At 45.0% G+C, this 24,042-nt stretch overlaps 1 protein-coding gene across 1 annotated transcript; it reads left to right on the forward strand.

Annotated features, from left to right (window-relative positions):
- Positions 1-3,204: 3,204 nt before the first annotated feature.
- LOC115156461 (zona pellucida sperm-binding protein 3-like) lies at positions 3,205-4,940 on the forward strand (the record flags this gene model as incomplete). The annotated part of the gene is made up of 8 exons (XM_029703883.1): positions 3,205-3,726; positions 3,803-3,921; positions 4,004-4,096; positions 4,127-4,137; positions 4,175-4,352; positions 4,437-4,640; positions 4,719-4,810; positions 4,888-4,940. Coding segments are annotated over 8 exons (1,272 nt in total), but the record flags the coding sequence as incomplete, so codon positions are not given.
- Positions 4,941-24,042: the final 19,102 nt, after the last annotated feature.

Here is a 24,042-nt window from a genome sequence, read left to right on the forward strand (position 1 = left end):
AAGATTCAACAACTGAGACAAACTGAACAGGGGGGGGTCAAAATCAAAAGTAAGTCAGTATATGGTGTGGCCACCAGCTGCATTAAGTACTGCAGTGCATCTCCTCCTCATGGACTGCACCAGATTTGCCAGTTCTTGCTGTGAGATGTTACCCCACTCTTCCACCAAGTTCCCAGACATTTCTGGGGGGAATGGCCCCAGCCCTCACCCTCCGATCCAACAGGTCCCAGACGTGCTCAATGGGATTGAGAGCCGGGGTCGTCGCTGGCCATGGCAGAACACTGACATTCCTGTCTTGCAGGAAATCACGCACAGAACGAGCAGTATGGCTGGTGGCATTGTCATGCTGGAGGGTCATGTCAGGATGAGCCTGCAGGAAGGGTACCACATGAGGGAGGAGGAGGTCTTCCCTGTAACGCACAGCGTTGAGATTGCCTGCAATGACAACAAGCTCAGTCCGATGATGCTGTGACACCGCCCCAGACCATGACGGACCCTCCACTTCCAAATCGATCCCGCTCCAGAGTACAGGTGCGGTGTAACGCTCATTCCTTTAACGATAAACGCGAATGATGGTGAGACAAAACCGCGACTCATCAGTGAAGAGCACTTTTTGCCAGTCCTGTCTAGTCCAGCGCCGGTGGGTTTGTGCCCATAGGCGATGTTGTTGTCGGTGATGTCTGGTGAGGACCTGCCTTACAACAGGCCTACAAGCCCTCAGTCCAGCCTCTCTCAGCCTATTGCGGACAGTCTGAGCACTGATGGAGGGATTGTGCGTTCCTGGTGTAACTCTGGCAATTGTTGTTGCCATCCTGTACCTGTCCCGCAGGTGTGATGTTCGGATGTACCGATCCTGTGCAGGTGTTGTTACACGTGGTCTGCCACTGCGAGGACGATCAGCTGTCTATCCTGTCTTCCTGTAGGGCTGTTTTAGGCGTCTCACAGTACGGAAATTGCAATTTATTGCCCTGGCCACATCTGCAGTCCTCATGCCTCCTTGCAGCATGCCTAAGGCACATTCACGCAGATGAGCAGGAACCCTGGGCATCTTTCTTTGGTGTTTTTCAGTCAGTTAGAAAGGCCTCTTTATAGAGTCCTAAGTTTTCATAACTGTGACCTTAATTGCCTACCGTCTGTAATAGAGGTCGAACAATAGTGATTTTTCAACGCCGATACCGATTTATTGGAGGACCCAAAAAAAGCCGATACCGATTAATCGGCCGATTTTTATTTATTTATATATTTGTAATAATGACAATTACAACAATACTGAATGAACACTTATTTTAACTTAATATAATACATCAATAAAATCTATTTAGCCTCAAATAAATAATGAAACATGTTCAATTTGGTTTAAATAATGCAAAAACACAGTGTTGGAGAAGAAAGTAAGAGTGCAATATGTGCCATGTAAAAAAAGCTGACGTTTAAGTTCCTTACTCAACATGAGAACATATGAAAGCTGGTGGTTCCTTTTAACATGAGTCTTCAATATTCCCAGTTAAGAAGTTTTAGGTTGTAGTTATTATAGGACTATTTATCTCTATACCGTTTTGTATTTCATATACCTTTGACTATTGGATGGTCTTATAGACATTATAGTATTGCCAGCCTAATCTCGGAGTTGATAGGCTTGAAATTATTAACAGTGCTGTGCTTCAAGCATTGCGAAGAGCTGCTGGCAAACTCAGGAAAGTGCTGTTTGAATGAATGCTTACGAGCCTGCTGCTGCCTACCACCGCTCAGTCAGACTGCTCAATCAAATCATAGACTTAATTATAATATAACACACAGAAATACGAGCCTTAGGTCATTAATATGGTCAAATGCGGAAACTATCATTTCGAAAACAAACATTTATTATTTCAGTGAAATAAGGAACCGTTCCGTATTTTATTGAATGGGTGGCATCCATAAGTCTAAATATTGCTGTTACATTGCACAACCTTCAATGTTATGTCATAATTATGTAAAATTCTGGCGAGTTAATTACGGTCTTTGTTAGGAAGAAATGGTCTTCACACAGTTCACAACGAGCAAGGCAGCCCAAACTGCTGCATATACCCTGACTCTGCTTGCACAGAACGCAAGAGAAGTGATACAATTTCCCTAGTTAATATTGCCTGCTAACATGAATTTCTTTAAACTAAATATGCAGGTTTAAAAAATATATACTTGTATTGATTTTAAGAAAGACATTGATGTTTATGGTTAGGTACATTTGGTGCAATGACAGTGTTTTTTTCGCGAATGCGCTTGTTAAATCATCACCCTTTGGTGAAGTAGGCTGTGATTTGATGCTAATTTAACAGGTACCGCAATGATTATTTGCAAGGCAGGACAAGCTAGTTAAACTAGTAATATCATCAACCATGTGTAGTTAACTAGTGATTATGTTAAGATTGATTGTTTTTTTAAGATAAGTTTAATGCTAGCTAGCAACTTACCAGTCTCCTCGTGGAGTGCAATGTAATCGGCGTCCAAAAATGCAGATTACCGATTGTTATTAAAGCGTGAAATCGGCCCTAAATAATCGGCCATGCCGATTAATCGGTCAACCTCTAGTCCGTAAGCTGTTAGTCTTAACAACCGTTCCACAGGTGCATGTTCATTAATTGTTTAGGGTTCATTGAACAAGCATGGGAAACAGTGTTTAAACCCTTTACAATGAAGATCTGTGAAGTTATTTGGATTTGTACGAATAATTTTCGAAAGGGTCCTGCAAAAGGGACGTTTCTTTTTTCTTTGAGTGTGTATATATTACTGGGACTGATACATACAAGTATTTGAAGTGGAGCAGGGCTATAGATTGTTCTGCCCTGTACCCACTGAATAAGTTGAGGGTTCAGTGGGTTGCAATTGCAACCCACTGAACCCATATATTATTGTATTTCTATCAGAAACATAAAATGTTTCTGATAGAAATACAATATATGTAATTGACATAATTCTTTATACTGTATAGACATGTCTGTTCTACATAATACATTTCTATGAATGCTCTGTAAAGTTGAGCCCTCCTCAGTAAAACTCCAGGTGTACTTGATTTTGTCTGCAGGAAGGTGGCAAATGGTAGCTAAATGACATTCAACCTCACATTCCTCAGCACCTGTTTGGTTAGTCAGGTCTGGGTCAGAATCAAGCTGATTGCTGAAGGGGTTCGTCATGAGCAGACGAAGGGGCTATAATATGGTTTGACAAACTGCAGAAGAAAAACATAGATGCATTTGCACTGATGGATTTCAGGCAATCATTTGCAGGGCTTCTGTTGGTTGTGTTGTTAGTGACGCTTGGGACTCCAGACGGTTTTATCCGAGATCAGGGTTTCTGCACAATGAAGTCCCAGCCAGGTTTGACTCTCAGAAGCCAGTGCAAGAAGAGCCTGTAAGACCGGACCATAGCGAGGCTGTTGAAGAGCCTGAGGGTTCCCAGTCCAAGCAGACCTTTGACAAGCCTCTGACTTTGAACTATCAAAAAGTTGAAAAGCCTGAACGCAAGCCTACCGTGCGTGAGTGGCCGCCGCAGGTGGCGACCAACAGTGTGGTGACTTGGTGTGGGGAGAGTGTGGTCCGTGTGAAGGTGAACCAGGACCTGCTGGGGATTGGCCGGCTCATCCAGCCAGAGCGTATCACTCTAGGAGGTTGTGCTGCCACTGAGGAGGATGCTGAAGCTCATGTGCTCACCTTTGAATCAGAGCTGCATGGCTGTGGCAGTGAGCTGACGGTATGTCACATTTGTTGTTTAACTTCCTGACTGAATCATTATTCTTGTGCTACATCATTTGTGATCCTGTTCCTAGATGACTGAGGATGTGCTGATCTACACCTTCACTCTTGTCTATGAGCCAAAACCTCTTGCTAACACTTCTATAGTGAAGACCAGTGCAGCTATGGTTGATATTGAGTGCCACTACTTGAGGTAACTATTGTTGCGTTCCTCACTTTGACAACCCATATCATTCTGAGGTTTGAGTAATGCCGTATTCCATGTTTGTTTCTAGGAATCACGATGTGAGCAGCAATGCCCTGAAGCCGACCTGGATCCCCTACACTTCCAACATGGTGGCAGAGGAACTCCTCTACTTCTCCCTGAGGTTAATGACGTAGGTAAACCTGACTGGAAGCCTCTTCCTTTGTGTAAACCCCCACTGACACGCTACTCGTCTTTCCAGCTGACTGGCAGTTTGAGAGGCCCTCCAATCATTACTATCTTGGTGACATCATCAACATGGAAGCCTCGGTCATGCCGTACCATCACGTTCCCCTCCGTGTTTTTGTGGACCGCTGTGTCGCCACCTTGGCGCCTGATGTCCACACTGTCCCTAGATATTCTTTCATTGAGGACCATGGGTGAGTTTAGTTGTCAGTTTGAATCCTCTTATATTACCTTAAATGTAACCCCTGAAGCCTAACGTTGAACCTTGGTCTCCTCAGGTGTCTGGTTGATGCCAAGTTGACCGGCTCCAGCTCCCAGTTCCTGTCCAGATCCCAGGATGACAAGATCCAGTTTCAGCTGGAGTCCTTCAGGTTCCAACCACAGAAGGATTCCCAACAGCTCTACATAACATGTCATCTGAAAGCAACTGCAGCCTCTTCCCCCATTGATGCTGAGAACAAGGCCTGCTCTTTCACAGATGGGTATGTATAAGCTGAGTTGTGGGTATATTATGCTTATGACATGCTGCTATATAAACTAACCTTCATATATATCTGTAGCTGGAAGGCTGCAGGTGGGGATGACCAGGTTTGTGGCTGCTGTGACTCTAGCTGTGCTGCAAGCAAGGCTAGAGACCTGGACAGGGATTCAGGTAGGTGTTAAAGCCAGAGCTTTATCATATTACCCTGTTTTAGCTCATCACTAGTAATGTGTGTCTATTCTCCTCAGATTTGCGGTGGGAAGGTGAAGCTACCCTAGGCCCCATAATTGTCCAAGAGTAATATTACTGTATTTTAACAACTTGTTTGGGGGAAATAAACTCATAAAATGCCATTTTCATGTCTGCCTTATAAACTACATGTGTCATAGTAAACATGAATCCATACACTCAATGTGGTTGCATAAGAATGAAGGTTACTTGAGGCGAAAGGAGGGTGGATGGGTACGTGTAACTCAACTGTCTAGCAACCCAAATGTTGTTTGGAAATTATCACGGCTACTTTGTAACTGCTTAACATGTTAGCTAACTGTAACCCAACTGCTTAGCTTCCTTGTCAGCATTAGCCATGTAGCTAATGTTGGAATTCGTAATATTATGCATATTGGAAATTCTTAGTTTTGTATGACGGGGCTGGACATCCACAAACTAATACACATGTATCATACTAAATTAAGGGAGATTTACTGTTGTCTACCCCGGAGAGCAGATCAAAATATCTGTTACTTGATGGCTACAGTAGGTGTGGCTTTTACTGTGAAATGCTTGCTTACGAGCCCTTTTCCCAACAATGCAGAGTTGAAGGAAATGTTAACGCAATAAAATTACTATATATAGGTACAAGGTGTAGGGGTAAAAGTTAGATGCACCTTGATTGCCTACGCAGCAGCATATGATAGGGAGTGTGAAGGAGTCAATGTAAATAGTGTAGCCACTTGATTAACTGTTCAGCAGTCTTATGGCTTAGGGTAGAAGCTAGTTGCAGCCTGAACACAGAAGTAAAGATATTACATTAAGACAATGCAAACATTTAACAAGCAAAGTAGACAGTTAATGCCTGACAGGTAATGTTTAACATTTCAGTGGGATTAGTAGCGGTCTAGTCATGGTTGATCGCATTAGATCCATTGGTGATGGATTTACTTTTTGCCTGACAAATGTGATTGGGTAAATAATTACTGTATGTGATGGCGCTGCTTATTGTAGATTTGTCTTTGGTCGGGGGGGTAGTCGATGACCTGAACTTGCCTGTCTGGTTAAGTTCTTTTCCTATTAAACGCTAATTGGTCTGAAAAATACTGGTTTCTTAAATTATTACAGAAAATCAAGACTGGATACTAATTTGCATTGGTGTAAAGTACTTTTAAAGTATTTAAGTAGTTTAATCTTCACTATATTTTGGCCAACTCTTACTTCACTACATTCCTAAAGAAAATAATGTTATTTTTCCTCCCTACATTTTCCATGACATGCAGAAGTACTTGTCACATGAGTAATGCTTAACAGGACAGGAAAATGGTCCATTCACACACTAATCAAGAGAACATCCCTGGTCACCCTACTGCCTCTGGCCTGCCGGACTTACTAAACACATGCATTTTTGATAAATGATGTCTGAGTTTTGGAGTGTGCCCCTGGCTATCCGTAAAACCAAGAAAATGGTGCCGTCTGCTTTGCTTAATATAAGGCATTTGAAATTATTTATACTTCTGATACAGAAGTATATTTAGAACCAAATAGTTTTAGACTTTTACTGGGCGACTTCCACTTTTACTTATTACTTTCTATTAAGGCATCTATACTTTTACTCAAGTATGACAATTGGGTACTTTTTCCGCCACTGCTAATCTGCTTTAAACGCAAAGCCATGAGAGATGATGCATACGGTTGACATTCATATAGATAGAGCAATGAATAGCTAATCTGGCAGCCCTGTTTTGAGTGGGCTGGCCAGCTGTCGCTGAAGCTGTGCCCTCTTTGTAGCCTTCTCAGTCATGCTACACCCTTTGGAGGCTAAGACAAAACACCAACGCAGACATGTTTATCAGCCTGCTATAGTGTGGGAGGCGGAGGGTATATGAAACCAGAGGGAAAGATGGGTAGGAAAGCAGGAAGTTCTGAAAGACGTGAAGTGGATTGGGCTAGGTAGGAGGGCACACTGTATGGGGGGGGGATAATAGATAAGGAGTGGTAAAGGGGTTGGAGGAGTGGGAAGGGGACCTATTGCTTGCTTTGTCCCGTATCCTGCTAGTGTTTGTCAGCGCTGGTTCTGAGTAACGGACAAGACAGACTGTAGACCGACAGTATCACCTCTGATGGGGCATTAGGCCTCCCCCTCACACATGCTTCCATTCGAACACACTTCACCTCCTACAACACTATGAAAGACACACTTCACTTCCTACACTATGAAAGACACACTTCACCAATGTGCTATACTGACACACACAGGAACATATCTAGTGTACACTCGTGAATTTATACACACACTGCAAGCACGAACCCGAAAACTTGGCGTACAGTCACACATGCATCCTTTGACACTGCTGACACAGAGTTCCAGGAACAGACAGTGATTCCGTTCATCTTGATCATACAATGCCTTCTCATTTGTCCTGGATAAAGTATGTGGTTATAAGCACAACCATAGACTTAGATGACTCATCTTTGTATCTGTGCCTGTGAGAGCACGGGCAGTGCCATTGAGGCCGTCTCCATTTTGAAGTAGTCAATGTTCTACTTCTATGAGTTGGTAAACAAACTGAAAGGGTGCACTGCCACCTGGAATGTGTTGTTTGAACAGGTATAAAGACAAGGTTGGTGATTTACTGCCACCTGCAGTTATGGAATGTTTGCTCACAAGTATAATTGTTGACTACTTCAAAATAATGGTTGCCCGGGCAATGGCAATGTTCATGCAAAAACGGGTTATTTCTAAGTAGTGAACTCTATCCATCTCTATGGTTGCCCTCATTGAGATGGAAGGGCAATTTATACATTGGGAGAATCTGAATTGCATTTCCTTGATTGCTCCTGTCCTCGCCTCCTCCTAAAAACACATTGTATGAGGTCAGATGTTTAGGGACCTCTGACCTTCTCATCCAATGGGTTTTGAGAAGGAGGGAATTAGAGAATGCGATGAATCAAGGACATTTTATTCAGATTCTCCTCTTGAGGTCAAGTTCATCCTGAGGAAGGGATGACGCGGACCATTAGTTTACAGTTGAGAGCCCTCTGCTGGTCTCACTGTGTCAATACCATAATATACTCAGTGCTCAATGACCACAGAACTGCAAGGAGAAATTCAGCCTTTGAACTGAACAAAGAATCCCAACGAATCACCATGTTCAAGTCACAATAGCCAACATGGGAGATGTAACTACATAGCAGATTGGTACACACATATCTTTGGCAAATTGATCACGCAATAACATTTACATTTACATTTACGTCATTTAGCAGACGCTCTTATCCAGAGCGACTTACAAATTGGTGCATTCACCTTATGATATCCAGTGGAACAACCATTTTACAATAGTACATCTATATATATATTTTTTGGGGGGGGGGTTAGAAGGATTACTTAATCCTATCCCAGGTATTCCTTAAAGAGGTGGGGTTTCAGGTGTCTCCGGAAGGTGGTGATTAACTCCGCTGTCCTGGCGTCGTGAGGGAGCTTGTTCCACCATTGGGGTGCCAGAGCAGCGAACAGTTTTGACTGGGCTGAGCGGAAACTGTGCTTCCGCAGAGGTAGGGGGGCCAGCAGGCCAGAGGTGGATGAACGCAGTGCCCTTGTTTGCGTGTAGGGACTGATCAGAGCCTGAAGGTACAGAGGTGCCGTTCCCCTCACAGCTCCATGGGCAGGCACCATGGTCCTGTAGCAGATGCGAGCTTCAACTGGAAGCCAGTGGAGTGTGCGGAGGAGGACGTGAGAGAACTTGGGAAGGGTAAACACCAGACGGGCTGCGGCGTTCTGGATGAGTTGTAGGGGTTTAATGGCACAGGCAGGGAGCCCAGCCAACAGCGAGTTGCAGTAATCCAGACAGGAGATGAAACGTGCCTGGATTAGGACCTGTGCCGCTTCCTGTGTAAGGCAGGGTCATACTCTGCGAATGTTGTAGAGCATGAACCTTCAGGATCGGGTCACCGCCTCGATGTTAGCGGAGAACAACAGGGTGTTGTCCAGGGTCACGCCAAGGCTCTTAGCACTCTGGGAGGAGGACACAATGGAGTTGTCAACCGTGATGGCGAGATCATGGAACGGGCAGTCCTTCCCCGGGAGAAAGAGCAGCTCCGTCTTGCGGAGGTTCAGCTTGAGGTGGTGATCCGTCATCCACACTGATATGTCTGCCGGACATGCAGAGATGCGATTCGCCACCTGGTTATCAGAAGGGGGAAGGAGAAGATTAATTGTGTGTCGTCTGCGTAGCAATGATAGGAGAGGCCATGTGAGGATATGACAGAGCCAAGTGACTTGGTGTATAGCAAGAATAGGAGAGGGCCTAGAACTGAGCCCTGGGGGACACCAGTGGTGAGAGCACGTGGTGCGGAGACAGATTCTCGCCACGCCACCTGGTAGGAGCGACCTGTCAGGTAGGACGCAATCCAAGAGTGAGCCGCGCCGGAGATGCCCAACTCGGAGAGGGTGGAGAGGAGGATCTGATGGTTCACAGTATCAAAGGCAGCAGGTAGGTCTAGAAGGATGAGAGCAGAGGAGAGAGAGTTAGCTTTAGCAGTGCGGAGAGCCTCCATGACACAGAGAAGAGCAGTCTCAGTTGAATGACCAGTCTTGAAACCTGACTGATTTGGATCAAGAAGGTCATTCTGAGAGAGATAGCAAGAGAGCTGGCCAAGGACGGCACGCTCAAGAGTTTTGGAGAGAAAAGAAAGAAGGGATACTGGTCTGTAGTTGTTGACATCGGAGGGATAGAGTGTAGGTTTTTTGAGAAGGGGTGCAACTCTCGCTCTCTTGAAGACGGAAGGGACGTAGCCAGCAGTCAAGGATGAGTTGATGAGCGAGGTGAGGTAAGGGAGAAGGTCTCCGGAAATGGTCTGGAGAAGAGAGGAGGGGATAGGGTCAAGCGGGCAGGTTGTTGTGCGGCCGGCCGTCACAAGACGCGAGATTTCATCTGGAGAGAGAGGGGAGAAATAGGTCAAAACATAGGGTAGGGCAATGTGAGCAGGACCAGCGGTGTCGTTTGACTTAACAAACGAGGATCGGATGTCGTCAACCTTCTTTTCAAAATGGTTGACGAAGTCATCCGCAGAGAGGGAGGAGGGGGGAGGGGGAGGAGGATTCAGGAGGGAGGAGAAGGTGGCAAAGAGCTTCCTAGGGTTAGAGGCAGATGCTTGGAATTTAGAGTGGTAGAAAGTGGCTATAGCAGCAGAAACAGAGGAAGAAAATGTAGAGTGGAGGGAGTGAAAAGATGCCAGGTCCGCAGGGAGGCTAGTTTTCCTCCATTTCCGCTCGGCTGCCCGTAGCCCTGTTCTGTGAGCTCGCAATGAGTCGTCAAGCCACGGAGTAAGAGGGGAGGACCGAGCCGGCCGGAAGGATAGGCGACATAGAGAGTCAAAGGATGCAGAAAGGGAGGAGAGGAGGGTTGAGGAGGCAGAATCAGGACATTGGTTGGAGAAGGATTGAGCAGAGGGAAGAGATGATAGGATGGAAGAGGAGAGAGTAGCGGGAGAGAGAGAGCGAAGGTTGTGACGGCGCAATACCATCTGAGTAGGGGCAGAGTGGTGGAGGAGAGCGAGAGGGGAAAGGATACAAGGTAGTGGTCGGAGACTTGGAGGGGAGTTGCAGTGAGATTAGTAGAAGAACAGCATCTAGTAAAGATGAGGTCAAACACATTTTCAACTGATACCTTTTAGGCACTAGATTCCAATGGGAAGAACAGGTTTGGTGGAACAACAGTTCAGGGGCTGAGGGTTGAGGTGAGAAACATTGATTAAGCAAGTCCTCTCCCTCTAAAGTACAGAGGAGCTTGAGTCACGATGTGTCATTAATCACTATGAGTCATAGCAGCTAGTCACGCATAAAGCAGGGTGTTTGGATACTTTATCTAGGCAACTATTTTAGGAACACTGCACGTGGTGCTAATATTAAGCAAGTTTTAATCACACTGTGTCCTAATGAGTACTGTTGACATGTCTATCTGTTTCTAAGGATTCCTGTGGCTGCTGCGTTATCATCACAACCAGATTTCACCTTATATTTCATCTGTTACACTCCCTGTAGATGTAGAATATAAAAGCACAGAAATGTCTGTATTGCAGCCTATTGAATTTAATCTGATTTTAATTTGAGGTACAAAAAACATCAAGGTGTGTAATTGATTTCAATGGAAAAACAAGATCATTCATCAAAATGCTTATTTCCAAAGTTGTCCTGAGTAAGCTGCTGAATAGTCTGTTAGACTGGATATGAAGGCAGGGTTCATTGCAGTCTGATGTACACTACCATTCAAAAGTTTGGGGTCACTTACAAATGCCCTTGTTTTTGAAAGAAAAGCACATTTTTTGTCCATTAAAATAACATCAAATTGATCAGAAGTACAGTGTAGATATTAATGTTGTAAATGACTATTGTAGTTGGAAACGACAGATTATTTTTATGGAATATCTACATAGGCGTCCAGAGGCCCATTATCAGCAACCATCACTCCTGTGTTCTAATGGCACATTGTGTTAGCTAATCCAAGTTTATCATTTTAAAAGGCTAATTGATCCTTAGAAAACCCTTTTGCAATTATGTTAGCACAGCTGAAAACTGTTCTGATTAAAGCAATAAAACTGGCCTTCTTTAGGCTAGTTGAGTATCTGGAGCATCAGCATTTGTGGGTTTGATTACAGACTCAAAATGGCCAGAAACAAAACTTTCTGTAACTCGTCAGTCTATTCTTGTTCTGAGAAATGAAGGCTATTCCATGCGAGAAATTGCCAAGAAACTGAAGATCTAATACAACGCTGTGTACTGACTCCTGACTCCAATTAGCTTTTGGAGAAGTCATTAGCCTAGGGGTTCACATACTTTTTCCAACCTACACATTATATGTTTAAATGATTTATTCAGTATAGACAAGAAAAATACAATTATTTGTGTGCTATTAGTTTAAGCACACTGTGTTTGTCTATTGTTGTGACTTAGATGAAGATCAGATAAAATCATCTGACCAATTTATGCAGAAATCCAGGTAATTCCAAGGGTTCACAAACTTTTTCTTGCCACTGTATATACTACCATTCAAAAGTTTGGGGTCACTTAGAAATGTCCTTGTTTTTGAAAGAAAAGCTCAAAAAAGAAAAGCTCAAAATGGCACTGTTAGTACTCTCCCTAGGAGTGGCCATCCTGCAAAGATGACTGCAAGAGCACAGCGCAGAATGCTCAATGAGGTTAAGAAGAATCCTAGTGTCAGCTAAAGATTTACAGAAATCTCTGGAACATGCTAACATCTCTGTTGAGTCTACGATACGTAAAACACTAAACAAGAATGGTGTTCATGGGAGGACACCACAGACGAAGCCACTGCTGTCCAAAAAAACATTGCTGCACGTCTGAAGTTCGCAAAATAGCACCTGTATGTTCCACAGCGCTACTGGCAAAATATTCTGTAGACAGATGAAACTACAGTGGAGTTGTTTGGAAGGAACACACAACACTATGTGTGGAGAAAAAAGGCACAGCACACTAACATCAAAACCTCATCCTAACTGTCACGCCCTGACCAGGTGAACTCTGCTATTTTGGTCAGGGTGTGGCATTTCTATGGTTTATTTTCTATGTTTTGTTATAGCCTTTCTTTGTGGTTTATTTCTATGTTGGGCTCGGGGTGATTTCCAATCAGACAGCTGTCGCTAGTTATGTCTGATTGGGAATCACATTTAAGTTCCTTTCCCCCCACGATGTTTGTGGGTTGTTGTCTCTTTGTTTTGAGCACGTAACGTATCGACATGTTTTCTTGATTTTGTGTACATGTTTAATTCTAGTGTGTTCAATAAACATGTGTTCGCTCCCAGCTGCGCCTTGGTCCACTTCTTCCTTCATGCACGACGATCGTTACACTAACTGTAAAGTATGGTGGAGGGAGCATCATGGTTTGGGGCTGCTTTGTTGCCTCAGGGCCTGGACAGCTTGCTATCATTGACGGAAAAATGAATTCCCAAGTTTATCAAGACATTTTGCAGGAGAATGTAAGGCTAGCTGTCCACCAATTGAAGCTCAACAGAAGTTGGGTGATGCAACAGGACAACGACCCAAAACACAGAAGTAAATCAACAACAAAATGGCTTCAACAGAAGAAAACACTCCTTCTGGAGTGGCCCAGTCAGAGTCCTGACCTCAACCCGATTGAGATGCTGTGGCATGACCTCAAGAGAGCAGTTCACACCAGACATCCCAAAAATATTGCTGAACTGAAACAGTTTTGTAAAGAGAAATGGTCCAAAATTCCTCCTGACCGTTGTGCAGGTCTGATCCGCAACTACAGAAAACGTTTGGTTGAGGTTATTTCTGCTAAAGAAGGGTCAACCAGTTATTAAATCCAAGGGTTCAAATATTTTTCCCACCCTGCACTGTCAATGTTTACACAGTGTGTTCAATAAAGACATTTAAAATGTATAATTGTTTGTGTGTTATTAGTTTAAGCAGACTGTTTGTCTATTGTTGTGACTTAGATGAAGATCAGATCACATTTTATGACCAATTTATGCAGAAATCCAGGTAATTCCAAAGGGTTCACATACTTTCTCTTGCCACTGTATGTTGTAGCACTTAAACATGTTACAATAGGCCCTACATGGAAGCCTAAAAAATATATTCTAGTCTGCCTCAGAAAGCTAGGTCTACGTAAAAGAAAGTTGCCGCGATTTCTTTTTCCACAGAGTAGGCCTACATTGATCTACTGTTCAGTTGCATAAACGTTGTAATCAGAACCTGCATGTCTCTCTATAAGAACTCAAGATCAATGAGATAAAGTATGCAAATAGGACAGGGCCATGATGTAAAGGACAATGCATACCAGAGGAGGCTGGTGGAAGGAGCTAGTGGAGGACAGGCTCATTAAGCCCTCCTCTGATACACACCATGATGAAACTCCTGGCGAAGACTTTTCCCACACATGAAACTTGCTGTCGCTATGGAGATAAACTCCTCAGAATGTAATCTTTGGCTCACCTGTGTATGGGATGTACTCTAGCGTAGATGGGGGGAGAGAGCAAGAGAAAGAGAGAGAGAGAGCGAAGGGGGGAGGGGGGAGGGGATGGAGAGTTGCCTTTCTCTGAAGCCCTTGGTAGTGAACGTTGATCTGATTCACTCTGATTAAATTCAAATAAAGATTATACAGCAAAATATAGGAAATGTCCTTTACCTGGAAAAAAAGAAACCAAAAGGAAAGATCAGATTCTCATATAGAGAAATGAGAATCAGAAAACAATACCACTGTGCGCTCTATTACCTCCCTTTCAAAATGGCCTCTAGCCTACTGTAAAATCATCTCTCTGCAGCATCTTCTCTCCGCAAGTATCAAGTATTTCCATGACAACGGCAGAAGCTTTATTTTAGCCCCCTCAGCGTTGGTAGTGGAGTAGGCGAGAGGGCATGCCTGTCGATATCACTAGACTGTGAGACAGCCGGTATGGTGGGCAGAGATGGACAGACGGGGGCATCTGTGTGTGTGTGTGTGTGTGTGTGTGTGTGTGTGTGTGTGTGTGTGTGTGTGTGTGTGTGTGTGTGTGTGTGTGTGTGTGTGTGTGTGTGTGTGTGTGTGTGTGACAGACGGGGGTGGCATCATGCAAGCAGGCTTTGTCTGGAACAAATCGTCCTCTCGCCTCACTCACACTGTCTTCTCAAGCACAGACAAGTCTCCAGCAGACAGAGAAACACATACAGATGCACTGTTCATTTAACCCTGTTTCTGACAACAGGAAAATAATCCTCCAGCAACAGGAAATGGGAGTTATTATGTGGATTATAATTAATTTACATTTTTTGTAGGGGTTGATACTATTTTTGTTAGGGCAAATCAAGTCTGAAGTTTTAAAGTAGAAATTACAAACTTTAGAAGCCTTTTAAACCTTGAGTACACTATAATTAGCATTTCCCTGAAAATGTTCTCGACGACAGATTGATCAAATTAGGATAGCAGATCTGTAGGTACTGGCAGCATGAACCGAATTGTCTTCCTGTCTGGCCAGATGACCCTCCCTCCAGACCTCCACTGTTGCTTTTCGGACACAACAAGAAAAAGGGAGTTGCAACAATACTGCCCTCCACTCAAAATAGTTTATATGTTTGTAAAGGCCTTTTGTGGGGAAAAACTTATTCTGATTGGCTGGGCCTGGCTCCCCAGTGGGTGGGCCTATGCCCTCCCAGGCCCACCCATGGCTGCCCAGTCATGTGAAATCGATAGATTAGGACCTAATGAATTTATTTCAATTGACTGATTTCCTTCTATGAACCGTAACTCAGTAAAATCTTTGATAATGTTGCATTTATATTTTCGTTCAGTATAGAATCCGTTTTGTATTTTAGGTCATAATGAATAAGATTAAATGGACAGGGGGGACCTGATTCAAGATCAGCACTACTACTCTGAGACGCTTGATGAATACGGACCCAGATTTACATCAATATTACTTACTTTATCATCACACCATTGAATCAAAATTAATGTTTTGATATTTGTTTGTCCCTCATCCCGAGCCATGGCCTGTTCATCCTGCTACCATCTATCAAACGGAGACAGTACACGTGTATCAAAGCCAGGACAGAGAGACTGAAAAACAGCTATTTCCAGGCCATCAGGCAGTTGACCAGCCATCACTAGCCGGCTACTGCCCAGTACTCTGCCCTGCACCTTAGAGACTGCTGCCCCATGTCTATAGAGACATTGAACATTGGTCACTTTAACAATGTTTACATATTATTTTACCCACTTTATATGTACAGTATATACTATAGTCTAGTGTCACTCCCTGATCTGTTTCACCCATCTTTTTGCTTGTCTCCACCCCACTCCAGGTGTCGCCCATTATCCCCATTATCCCCAGTGTATTTATACCTGTGTTCTCTGTTTGTCGGTTGCCAGTTCATTTTGTTTTGTGAAACCTACCAGCTTTTTTCCCCTTGCTCCTGTCTGTTCTAGTTCCTATTTTCTAGTTTTTCCTGGTTTTGACCAATCTGCCTGCCCTGACCCTGAGCCTGCCTGTCATTCTTTACCTTGCCACACCACACTGGATTATTGACCCCTGCCTGCTCTGACCCTGAGACTGCCTGCTGTTCTGGACCTTTTGCACCCTATCTCAATTATTGAACTCTTCCTGCCTGTCACAGGGGTCATAAAATGGAGACCGAGGCGCAGCGTGGATAGTGCTCATTTTCAATCCTTTTAATGATGACACTTGACAAAATAACAAAAAAACGACCAACACAGTCCCGTCAGGTACAAAGACTAAAACGGAAAACAACTACCCACAACCCCAAAGGAAAAATAGGCTGCCTAAGTATGGCTTCCAATCAGAGACAACGAAAGACACCTGCCTCTGATTGGAAACCATACCCGGCCGAACCTGGAAAACAAAACATAGAAATAGAATACTAGAAAAACCCACATAGAAACAGAAAACCCAAAATACATACAAAACAAACCCCCTGCCACGCCCTGACCATACTACTATGGCAAATTACCTCTTTCACTGGTCAGGACGTGACACTGCCCTTGACCTGTCGTCTTGCCTGCCCCTGTACTAGTAATAAACTTTTGTTATTTCGACACTGTCTGCATCTGGGTCTTACCTGAAACCTGATAGTATGAACTGGCCATGACTGACCCAGCAGACTCGGACCAGCTCCGCAATGCCATCTCCTCCCAAGGAGCCACCATTGGAAGGCACGAGGAGTTGCTTTGTGGTCTTATGGAAGGGTTCCAGACCTTGGCCGAATGCCATGACCAAGCATTGAACACATTGCTGGAGAAATTCCGCGGGTTGTCTGTTAGGCTGCCTTCCACGATGGTAACCTCCCAGCCCCTCAGTAACCCGACTGTTAGCAGCGCCGCCTCCCCGGTCATCCCGGTTTCCCAGAAACCCAGCTTACCTCCCCCAGAACGCTTCGATGGAGAGCCGGGCACCTGTCGGACGTTTCTCACTCAGTGTTCCCTGATCGAGCTGCAGCCCTCCTCATTCCACTCGGACCACTCTAAGATAGCGTATCTCAGCATGCTGATGTCCGGGAGACCTCTCGCCTGGGCTACGGCGGTATAGGAACAACATTCGGCCGTATGCTTCAGTCTGGAGTAGTTCGTGGCAGAGGTTAAGAAAGTTTTCGATGCTCCATTGTCCAGGAGAGAGGCTGCCAGGTAGTTACTCCAGCTTCAGCAAGACTCCCGCAGTGGGGCAGACTATGCGATGGATTTCCACACGTTGGCAGCTGAGAGTGCCTGGAACTCGGAAGCACTGTTCTACATGTTCCTCTATGGAGTATCGGAGGAAGTAAAGGACCAGCTTGCAGCCCGGGATCTCAACTCACTCATCGCCTTGGCCATTCGGATCGATGGGCGAGTACGGCAACGAAGGAAGGAAAGGAGATTTTGTTTTCACTCGCCCTTCCAAGGATTCCACCTCGCTTCCGAGGCATCCCAGAAGTCCTTGGCAGCTCCGTTGCCGAGAGAACCCTAGGCTACCCGAGTTCTCCCGAGAGTCTCCGAAGACTGCCAATTCACCTCTTCCCGAGCCTATGCAACTAGGCAGAGCTCGGCTGTCTCCAGCTGAACGGCTATACAGGCTTCACACTAACAGTTGCCTGTATTGTGGGACTACTGGTCATTTCGTCTCCACCTGTCCACTAAAAGACCAGGCTCACCGGTAGGAGCGAGAACTCTGGTGGGCCATACGGATAACTTTTCCTCTCTCCTTACTCGCACCCCTTTTCATACCATTTTGCTGTGGGGGAACCAGGCGAAATCTCTCCGGGTACTTATCGACTCTGGGACATGTGAAGCTTTATGGACGCTACCCTGGCTTCCGAGCTGAACATCCCCACTCAGCCCCTCTCCATTCCCATGGATGTTAGAGCACTGGACGGGAGCTCTATAGGCCGGGTCACCCACAATACCACCTCCATCAACCTACGTGTGTCATGGAACCACAGCGAGACAATCCAATTCCTGCTCATTAAGGTTCCGTGGTATTGGAATTCTCCTGGATCCAGTGACACAATCCCCTCATTGACTGGTCTGCTGGTGCCATCATGGGCTAGAGCCCGTTCTGCCGCGGCCATTGCCTGTCTTCCTGGGGTCTTGGATGTTGCCCCGGCCCTCTCCGCCATTCCCGTGGAGTACCAGGACCTCTGGGAGGTGTTCGGTAAGGCCCGGGCCACTTCGCTTCCACCGCACTAACCATATGACTGCGGGATTGACCTTCTCCTAGGCAACACTCCGCCCCAGGGACGACTGTACTCTCTGTCGGGTCCGGTGACCAAGGCTATAGAGACCTACATTGAGGACTCCCTAGCTGCAGGGTTAATCCGTCCTTCTTCCTCCCCCGCCGGCGCAGGGTTCTTCTTTGTGGAGAAGGACAAAACCCTGCGCCCGTGCATCGACTTCCGCGGTCTCAACAACTTCACAGTGACATGTTGAACCAGTTCGTCTTTGTCTACCTCAATGACATCCTCGTCTTCTCCCATTCCGCCCAAGAACACGTGCTCCACATCCGACAGGTTCTCCAACACCTCCTGGAGAACCAGCTTTTTGTAAAAGCAGAGAAGTGCAAATTCCATCGCTCAACCATCCCCTTTCTGGGTTACATCATCGCTGCAGGGAGTGCACAGATGGATCCCGGAAAGGTGAGATCGGCAGTGGATGTCCATGGTGCAGCTGCAATGTTTCTTGGGATTTGCCAACTTTTATCTGAACTTTATCCGGGTTTACAGCACCCTGGCTTCCCTGTCTGCACTCACCTCTCCCAAGTTTCCATTCACGTGGTCCCCAGCTGCATTCCAGGATCTCAAACACCGCTTCACCACAGCTCCCATCTTGGTTCATCCTAACCCATCCTGATAGTTTGTGGTGGAGTCCGATGCTTCGGATGTTGGAGTGGGGGCTGTCCTGTCCCAGCGTTCTAACCTGGACCTCAAGTTACATCCCTGCACCTTCTTCTCCCACCGCCTCAATGCCACGGACAGGAACTACGATATGGGGAATCGTGAGCTTCCCGCGATGAAGATGGCGTTGGAGGAGTGGAGGCACTGGCTGGAGGGGGCGGAACATCCGTTCATTGTGTGGACCGACCACAAGAACCTGGAATATCTCCGCACCACAATACGCCTCAATTCCAGGCAAGCTAGGTGGGCCCTGCTGTTCATCTGGTTCAACTTCTCCCTCTCATACCGGCCGGGATCCAAGAATGTCAAGCCGGATGCGCTGTCACGCCACTATAGCCCCACGGCTTCAACCCCGGAACCTGATACCATCCTTCCCACCTCATGCCTGGCGACAGCACTCAGCTGGGGAATAGGGAAGCGGGTTCATAAGGCGCCGGGTTCCCAGCCGAACCCCGGGGGGGCAGAAAACCAGATGTTCGTTCCTGACGCGGTCTGCTCCTGGGTCCTGGATGGGCCCACTCCTCCAGGCTTTCCTGCCACCCGGGCTCCCGGCGGACCCTGGCCTTTGTTTCGACAGCACTTTTGGTGGCCTACCATGGTTCCTGCCGTCGCCGCATGCACAATCTGTGCACAGAACAAGACTCCTCGCAAGCTCCAGCTGGTCTCCTTCAACCTCTGCCTGTCCCTCACCATCCCTGGTTTCACATATCCCTGGACTTTGTCACGGGTCTCCCCCTGTCTGATGGCAACACCGCCACCCTGACCGTAGTGGATCGGTTTTCCAAAGCCACCCACTTCATTCATCTCCCTAAGCTACCCTCTGCCAAAGAGAAGGCCCAGCTCATGGTGCAGCACGTCTTCCGGATCCATGGACTGCCAGTGGACATGGTCTCCGACCGGGGTCCTCAGTTCTCATCCCGGTTCTGGGAGGCGTTCTGCACACTCATTGGGTCGTTGGCCAGCCTGTCCTCCGGGTTCCATCCCCAGTCCAACGGCCAGTCGGAGAGAGCCAATGAAGACCTGGAGACGACTTTGCGCTGCCTGGTCTCCGACCAACCCCACCACCTGGAGCCAGCAACTAGTGTGGGTCGAATACGCCTGCAACACTCTTCTTTGCTCTGCCACGCCACGGGTCTATCGTCCTTTGAGTGTTCCCTGGGGTATCAGCCCCCGCTCTTCCCTGAGCAGGAGGAAGAGGTCGGCATACCTTCGGCCCAGATGTTTGACTGAACCAGGTATTGTTTGTAAGCCAGTGACTGAACCAGGTTTTGTGTGTAGGCCAGTGACACAAACTCTCAGTTTAACTTCAGGCTGTAACACAACAAAATGTGGAATAAGTCAAGGGGTGTGAATACTTTCTGAAAGCACTGTAACTACTGCTGTACACACCTTTTATATTCATAAACTGTCCATACTGTCTGTATTTTTACTGTCCATACTATTGTTTATGGATTATGTGTATTGTTATTATATTGCTAGATATTACTGCACTGTCGGAGCTAGAAACATAAGCATTTTGCTGCACCTGCGATAACATCTGCAGATCTGTGTACACGACCACTAAACTTTTATTTGATAACCATAGAACATCAATTTTGTATCAATCAAATGTATTTATGAAGCCCTTTCTACATCGGCAGATGTTGCAAAATGCTATACAGAAACCCAGCCTAAAACCCCAAACAGCAAGCAATGCAGATGTGGTTAGGAAAAACTCCCTAGAAAGGCAGGAACCTAGGAAAGAAACCTAGAGAAGAATCAGGCTCTGAGGGGTGGCCAGTCCTCTTCTGGCTGTGCCGGGTGGAGATTATAACAGTATATGGCCATTAAGGCTAGATTGTTCTCAAATGTTCATAGATGACCAGCAGGGTCAAATAATAATCACAGTGGTTGTAGAGTATCACGGCTCAGGAGAAGACCCAGATGCACAGAGTTCAAAGTAACAAAAGTTCATTACAGAAGCAGGTAGAGGTCAGTAAACCAGAGCAGAGTCCGAAAGGTACAGAACGTCAGGAAGGCTCAGGGCAGGCAGAGGTCAATAATCCAGGGTCGTGTCACAAGGTACAGAACGGCAGGCAGGCTCAGGGTCAAGGCAGGCAGAATGGTCAAAACCTTGAAAACAGGGACTAGAGGAAAAAACAGGGACTAAAGGAAAAAACAGGAGTACGGAAATAGCGCTGGTAGGCTTGACGAGACAAGATGAACTGGCAACAGACATACAGAGAACACAGGTATAAATACACTGGGGATAATGGGGAAGATGGGCGACACCTGGAGGGGGTTGACAGTAGCGGGTGCAACAGGTCAGTAGATCAGGAGTAAATGTCACTTGGCTTTTCATAGCCGGGCATTCAAAGGTCGAAACAGCTAGGTGTTTTATCTAATTACTCTTCTGGTCTCAGTAAATCGTTTCCCCATCAAGTAGCTCATTGGGAATAGGTGAGGATAACATGTGGTGGTACGTTTAAATACAATGTTATTTAAACAGAAAATGAAAGAAAAATAAACCTGTAGAAATAGAACCCATAAAGGACCGGAGGAGGAGGAGGAGGAAGAAGGGACCACTGACTTTGCCGATAAATACTTTGTTGAGGGAACTTGAGGGTACTTGATACGATGGTGATGTGTTGTTGTCTCACCTAGCTATCTTAAGATCAATGCACTAATTGTAAGTCGCTTTGGATAAGAGCGTCTGCTAACTGACTGGAATTTAAAATATAATGTCAATGTGAAAAAGAGGAGGAAAGGAAGAGAAAGTCTAAGGACACTGAAAAATCTACCTTTTCAAGCCAGCAGATAGCAGTGTTGCACACTTTGGGTTATGGAGAGGAACACTGATTATACTCCAACCTTTGTACTTTATGTGAATGGAAAAGTTCCACATTCCACATGTAAAGGGTTAGAAAGAGAATTGAAAATTAATTCAAACTTCAAAACTTCAGGGCCTGCATTGTAATTGATGATTTTGCCACCATTTAAAACACTATCCCTTATGCTGCACATATAGCGTGCCCAAGCACCCAACAACTTTGCATTTACTGTGTCTTCTGTGGGGGTTTTGCTGTTCATTTACATGGGGATATATCTTGGCCACATGGCCAGAATTCTCATTTCCATCCACACAATCAAGAGTTTACTGTGAATGGGACAGCCATCTGCCCCAGTGTGAACCACATTGCATTCCGTGAGGTGGGGGATGGTCACATCTTTGTTGTTCTAGATGGGGGGTAGATCTTTCACCAACTATCGACTATCACCCCTGTAGGGATCCAAAGTTCAATTCAATTCAAAGTGCTTTATTGCCATATGTTTACATTGCCAAAGCAAGTGAAATAGAAAATAAACAAAAGTGAAATAAACAATAAAAAATGTACAGCAAACATTGCTCTCACAAAAGTTCCAAAGGAATAGAGACATTTCAAATGTCATATTATGGCTATTTACAGTGTTATAACGATGTGCAAATAGTTAAAGTACAAAAAGGGAAAATAAATAAGCATAAATATAGGTTGTATTTACAATGGTCTTTGTTCATCACTGGTTGCCCTTTTCTTGTGGCTACAGGTCACAAATATTGGCTGTGGTATTTAATCCAATAGATATGGGAGTTTATCAAAATTGGATTTGTTTTCCAATTCTTTGTGGGTCTGTGTACAAAGTACAGTCATGAACCTGAAGGGACCAACCTTCCCTTTCACACTTCCTAACAAAGACAACTCTTGTCTCTTTGACTTAATAAAGAAGGGGATAGAGGTCTCAGAGCAGGCAAGACATACACACACACACAAATGTCACAAATTTAACGGGAGTGTTCAGAATTCAAATAACTGTTGTGTCAAAGAGTTTAAAACAGCTCGCCTCTCTCCCTATGCTCACTCCCAGTGCTTCATTTGAGATGGATCCTGCCAGAACAGGATCCGGGCACCTCTCAATTTTAGACTGTTTTGTTCCAGAACCCATTTGCCAGGATCATTACCTCTCTTGGCATGAAAAATAATTGTCACTTTTTGCAATGTAAAAATTATAATAAAATCAATCAGAGTTAATTCAAGTTGACTTCTCTGTAATTCTCCTGCCCCCTAAAACACGTCATGTGAAAACGTGCCTGGCATTCTAAGAATTGATTTGTGTTGGGCCGGCCTGTGTTTATGGTTTGCGCAACATTGTAGCTTGCATAGACCAACGTGTGTCCATTGCTGTGGTGAGAGAGAGAAGCACACCTGTATCACTCACAGAACTAGAATGAGATTAACTTTCTATGTTCTCTCTCCCTCTCTTTGCTCTGTTATCCTCACCTATGCCCAATTATCTTTTGTTACAGAAGCTTATACATCTAATAAGCTGACGATGATCCACATCATATGGGTAGACAAATAATGTAAGTGTGTTATGCAGCAAAACACAACTATACTTTTTTAGGATACAAACCAGTAACATGAATCACTGTTGATCCATCCTGTTCTGATCTAATGAGATGGATGGAGAATTTTCTACGGCCTAGAATCAAGGTCTTTCCCATTCATGAAGGACGAAGCTAGGCCCATCTTGGTTCTCATTGGTGAAGACTGAACTCAAGTTAGGGGTTATATGTCTGATTCTCCTATACCACTTTGCCCTACATGTTATACCCCAGAGGTTGTAAATAACCCCTTTTAAGGTGATATAACTTATATCATTATTATAGAGCTGTGAAACCCATAGCCCAATGGCTTCATACTGAGCTTTTCTCAATGGAAATTGCTGCTGACATTGGACATATCTTAGGGTTAGGGTATTTCATTCATTTCAGACTCTCCTATGCCACTATTCTCAACATCTATTACCCCATAGGTTGTAAATAAACCCTTTTTAATGTGATATAACTTGTATTATTATAAGGCTGTGAAACCCATAGCCAAATGGCTTCAGACTGAGCATTTCTCACAATTTATTTATGGACAGCAGTTTCCGTTTTATAACAGCTAGTGTCCATGTATTCACAGTAGTGTGTTGATAAATTATTGCTTTCTTCAGTGAAAATACAGAACATGTATAAAAAGGCCAAATATACCAAAAGCTAAATCAGGCAGTTGTTGTTAGCACGTTTTTTTATTTTTTATATATACAGTCGTGGCCAAAAGTTTTGAGAATGACACAAATATTAATTTTCACAAAATCTGCTGCCTCAGTTTGTATGATGGCAATTTGTATATACTCCAGAATGTTATGAAGAGTGATCAGATGAATTGTAATTAATTGCAAAGTCCCTCTTTGCCATGAAAATGAACTGAATCCCCCAAAAACATTTCCA

The sequence above is a fragment of the Salmo trutta genome, chromosome 21 (assembly GCF_901001165.1).
Source record: "Salmo trutta chromosome 21, fSalTru1.1, whole genome shotgun sequence".
NCBI classification, from domain to species: domain Eukaryota; kingdom Metazoa; phylum Chordata; class Actinopteri; order Salmoniformes; family Salmonidae; genus Salmo; species Salmo trutta.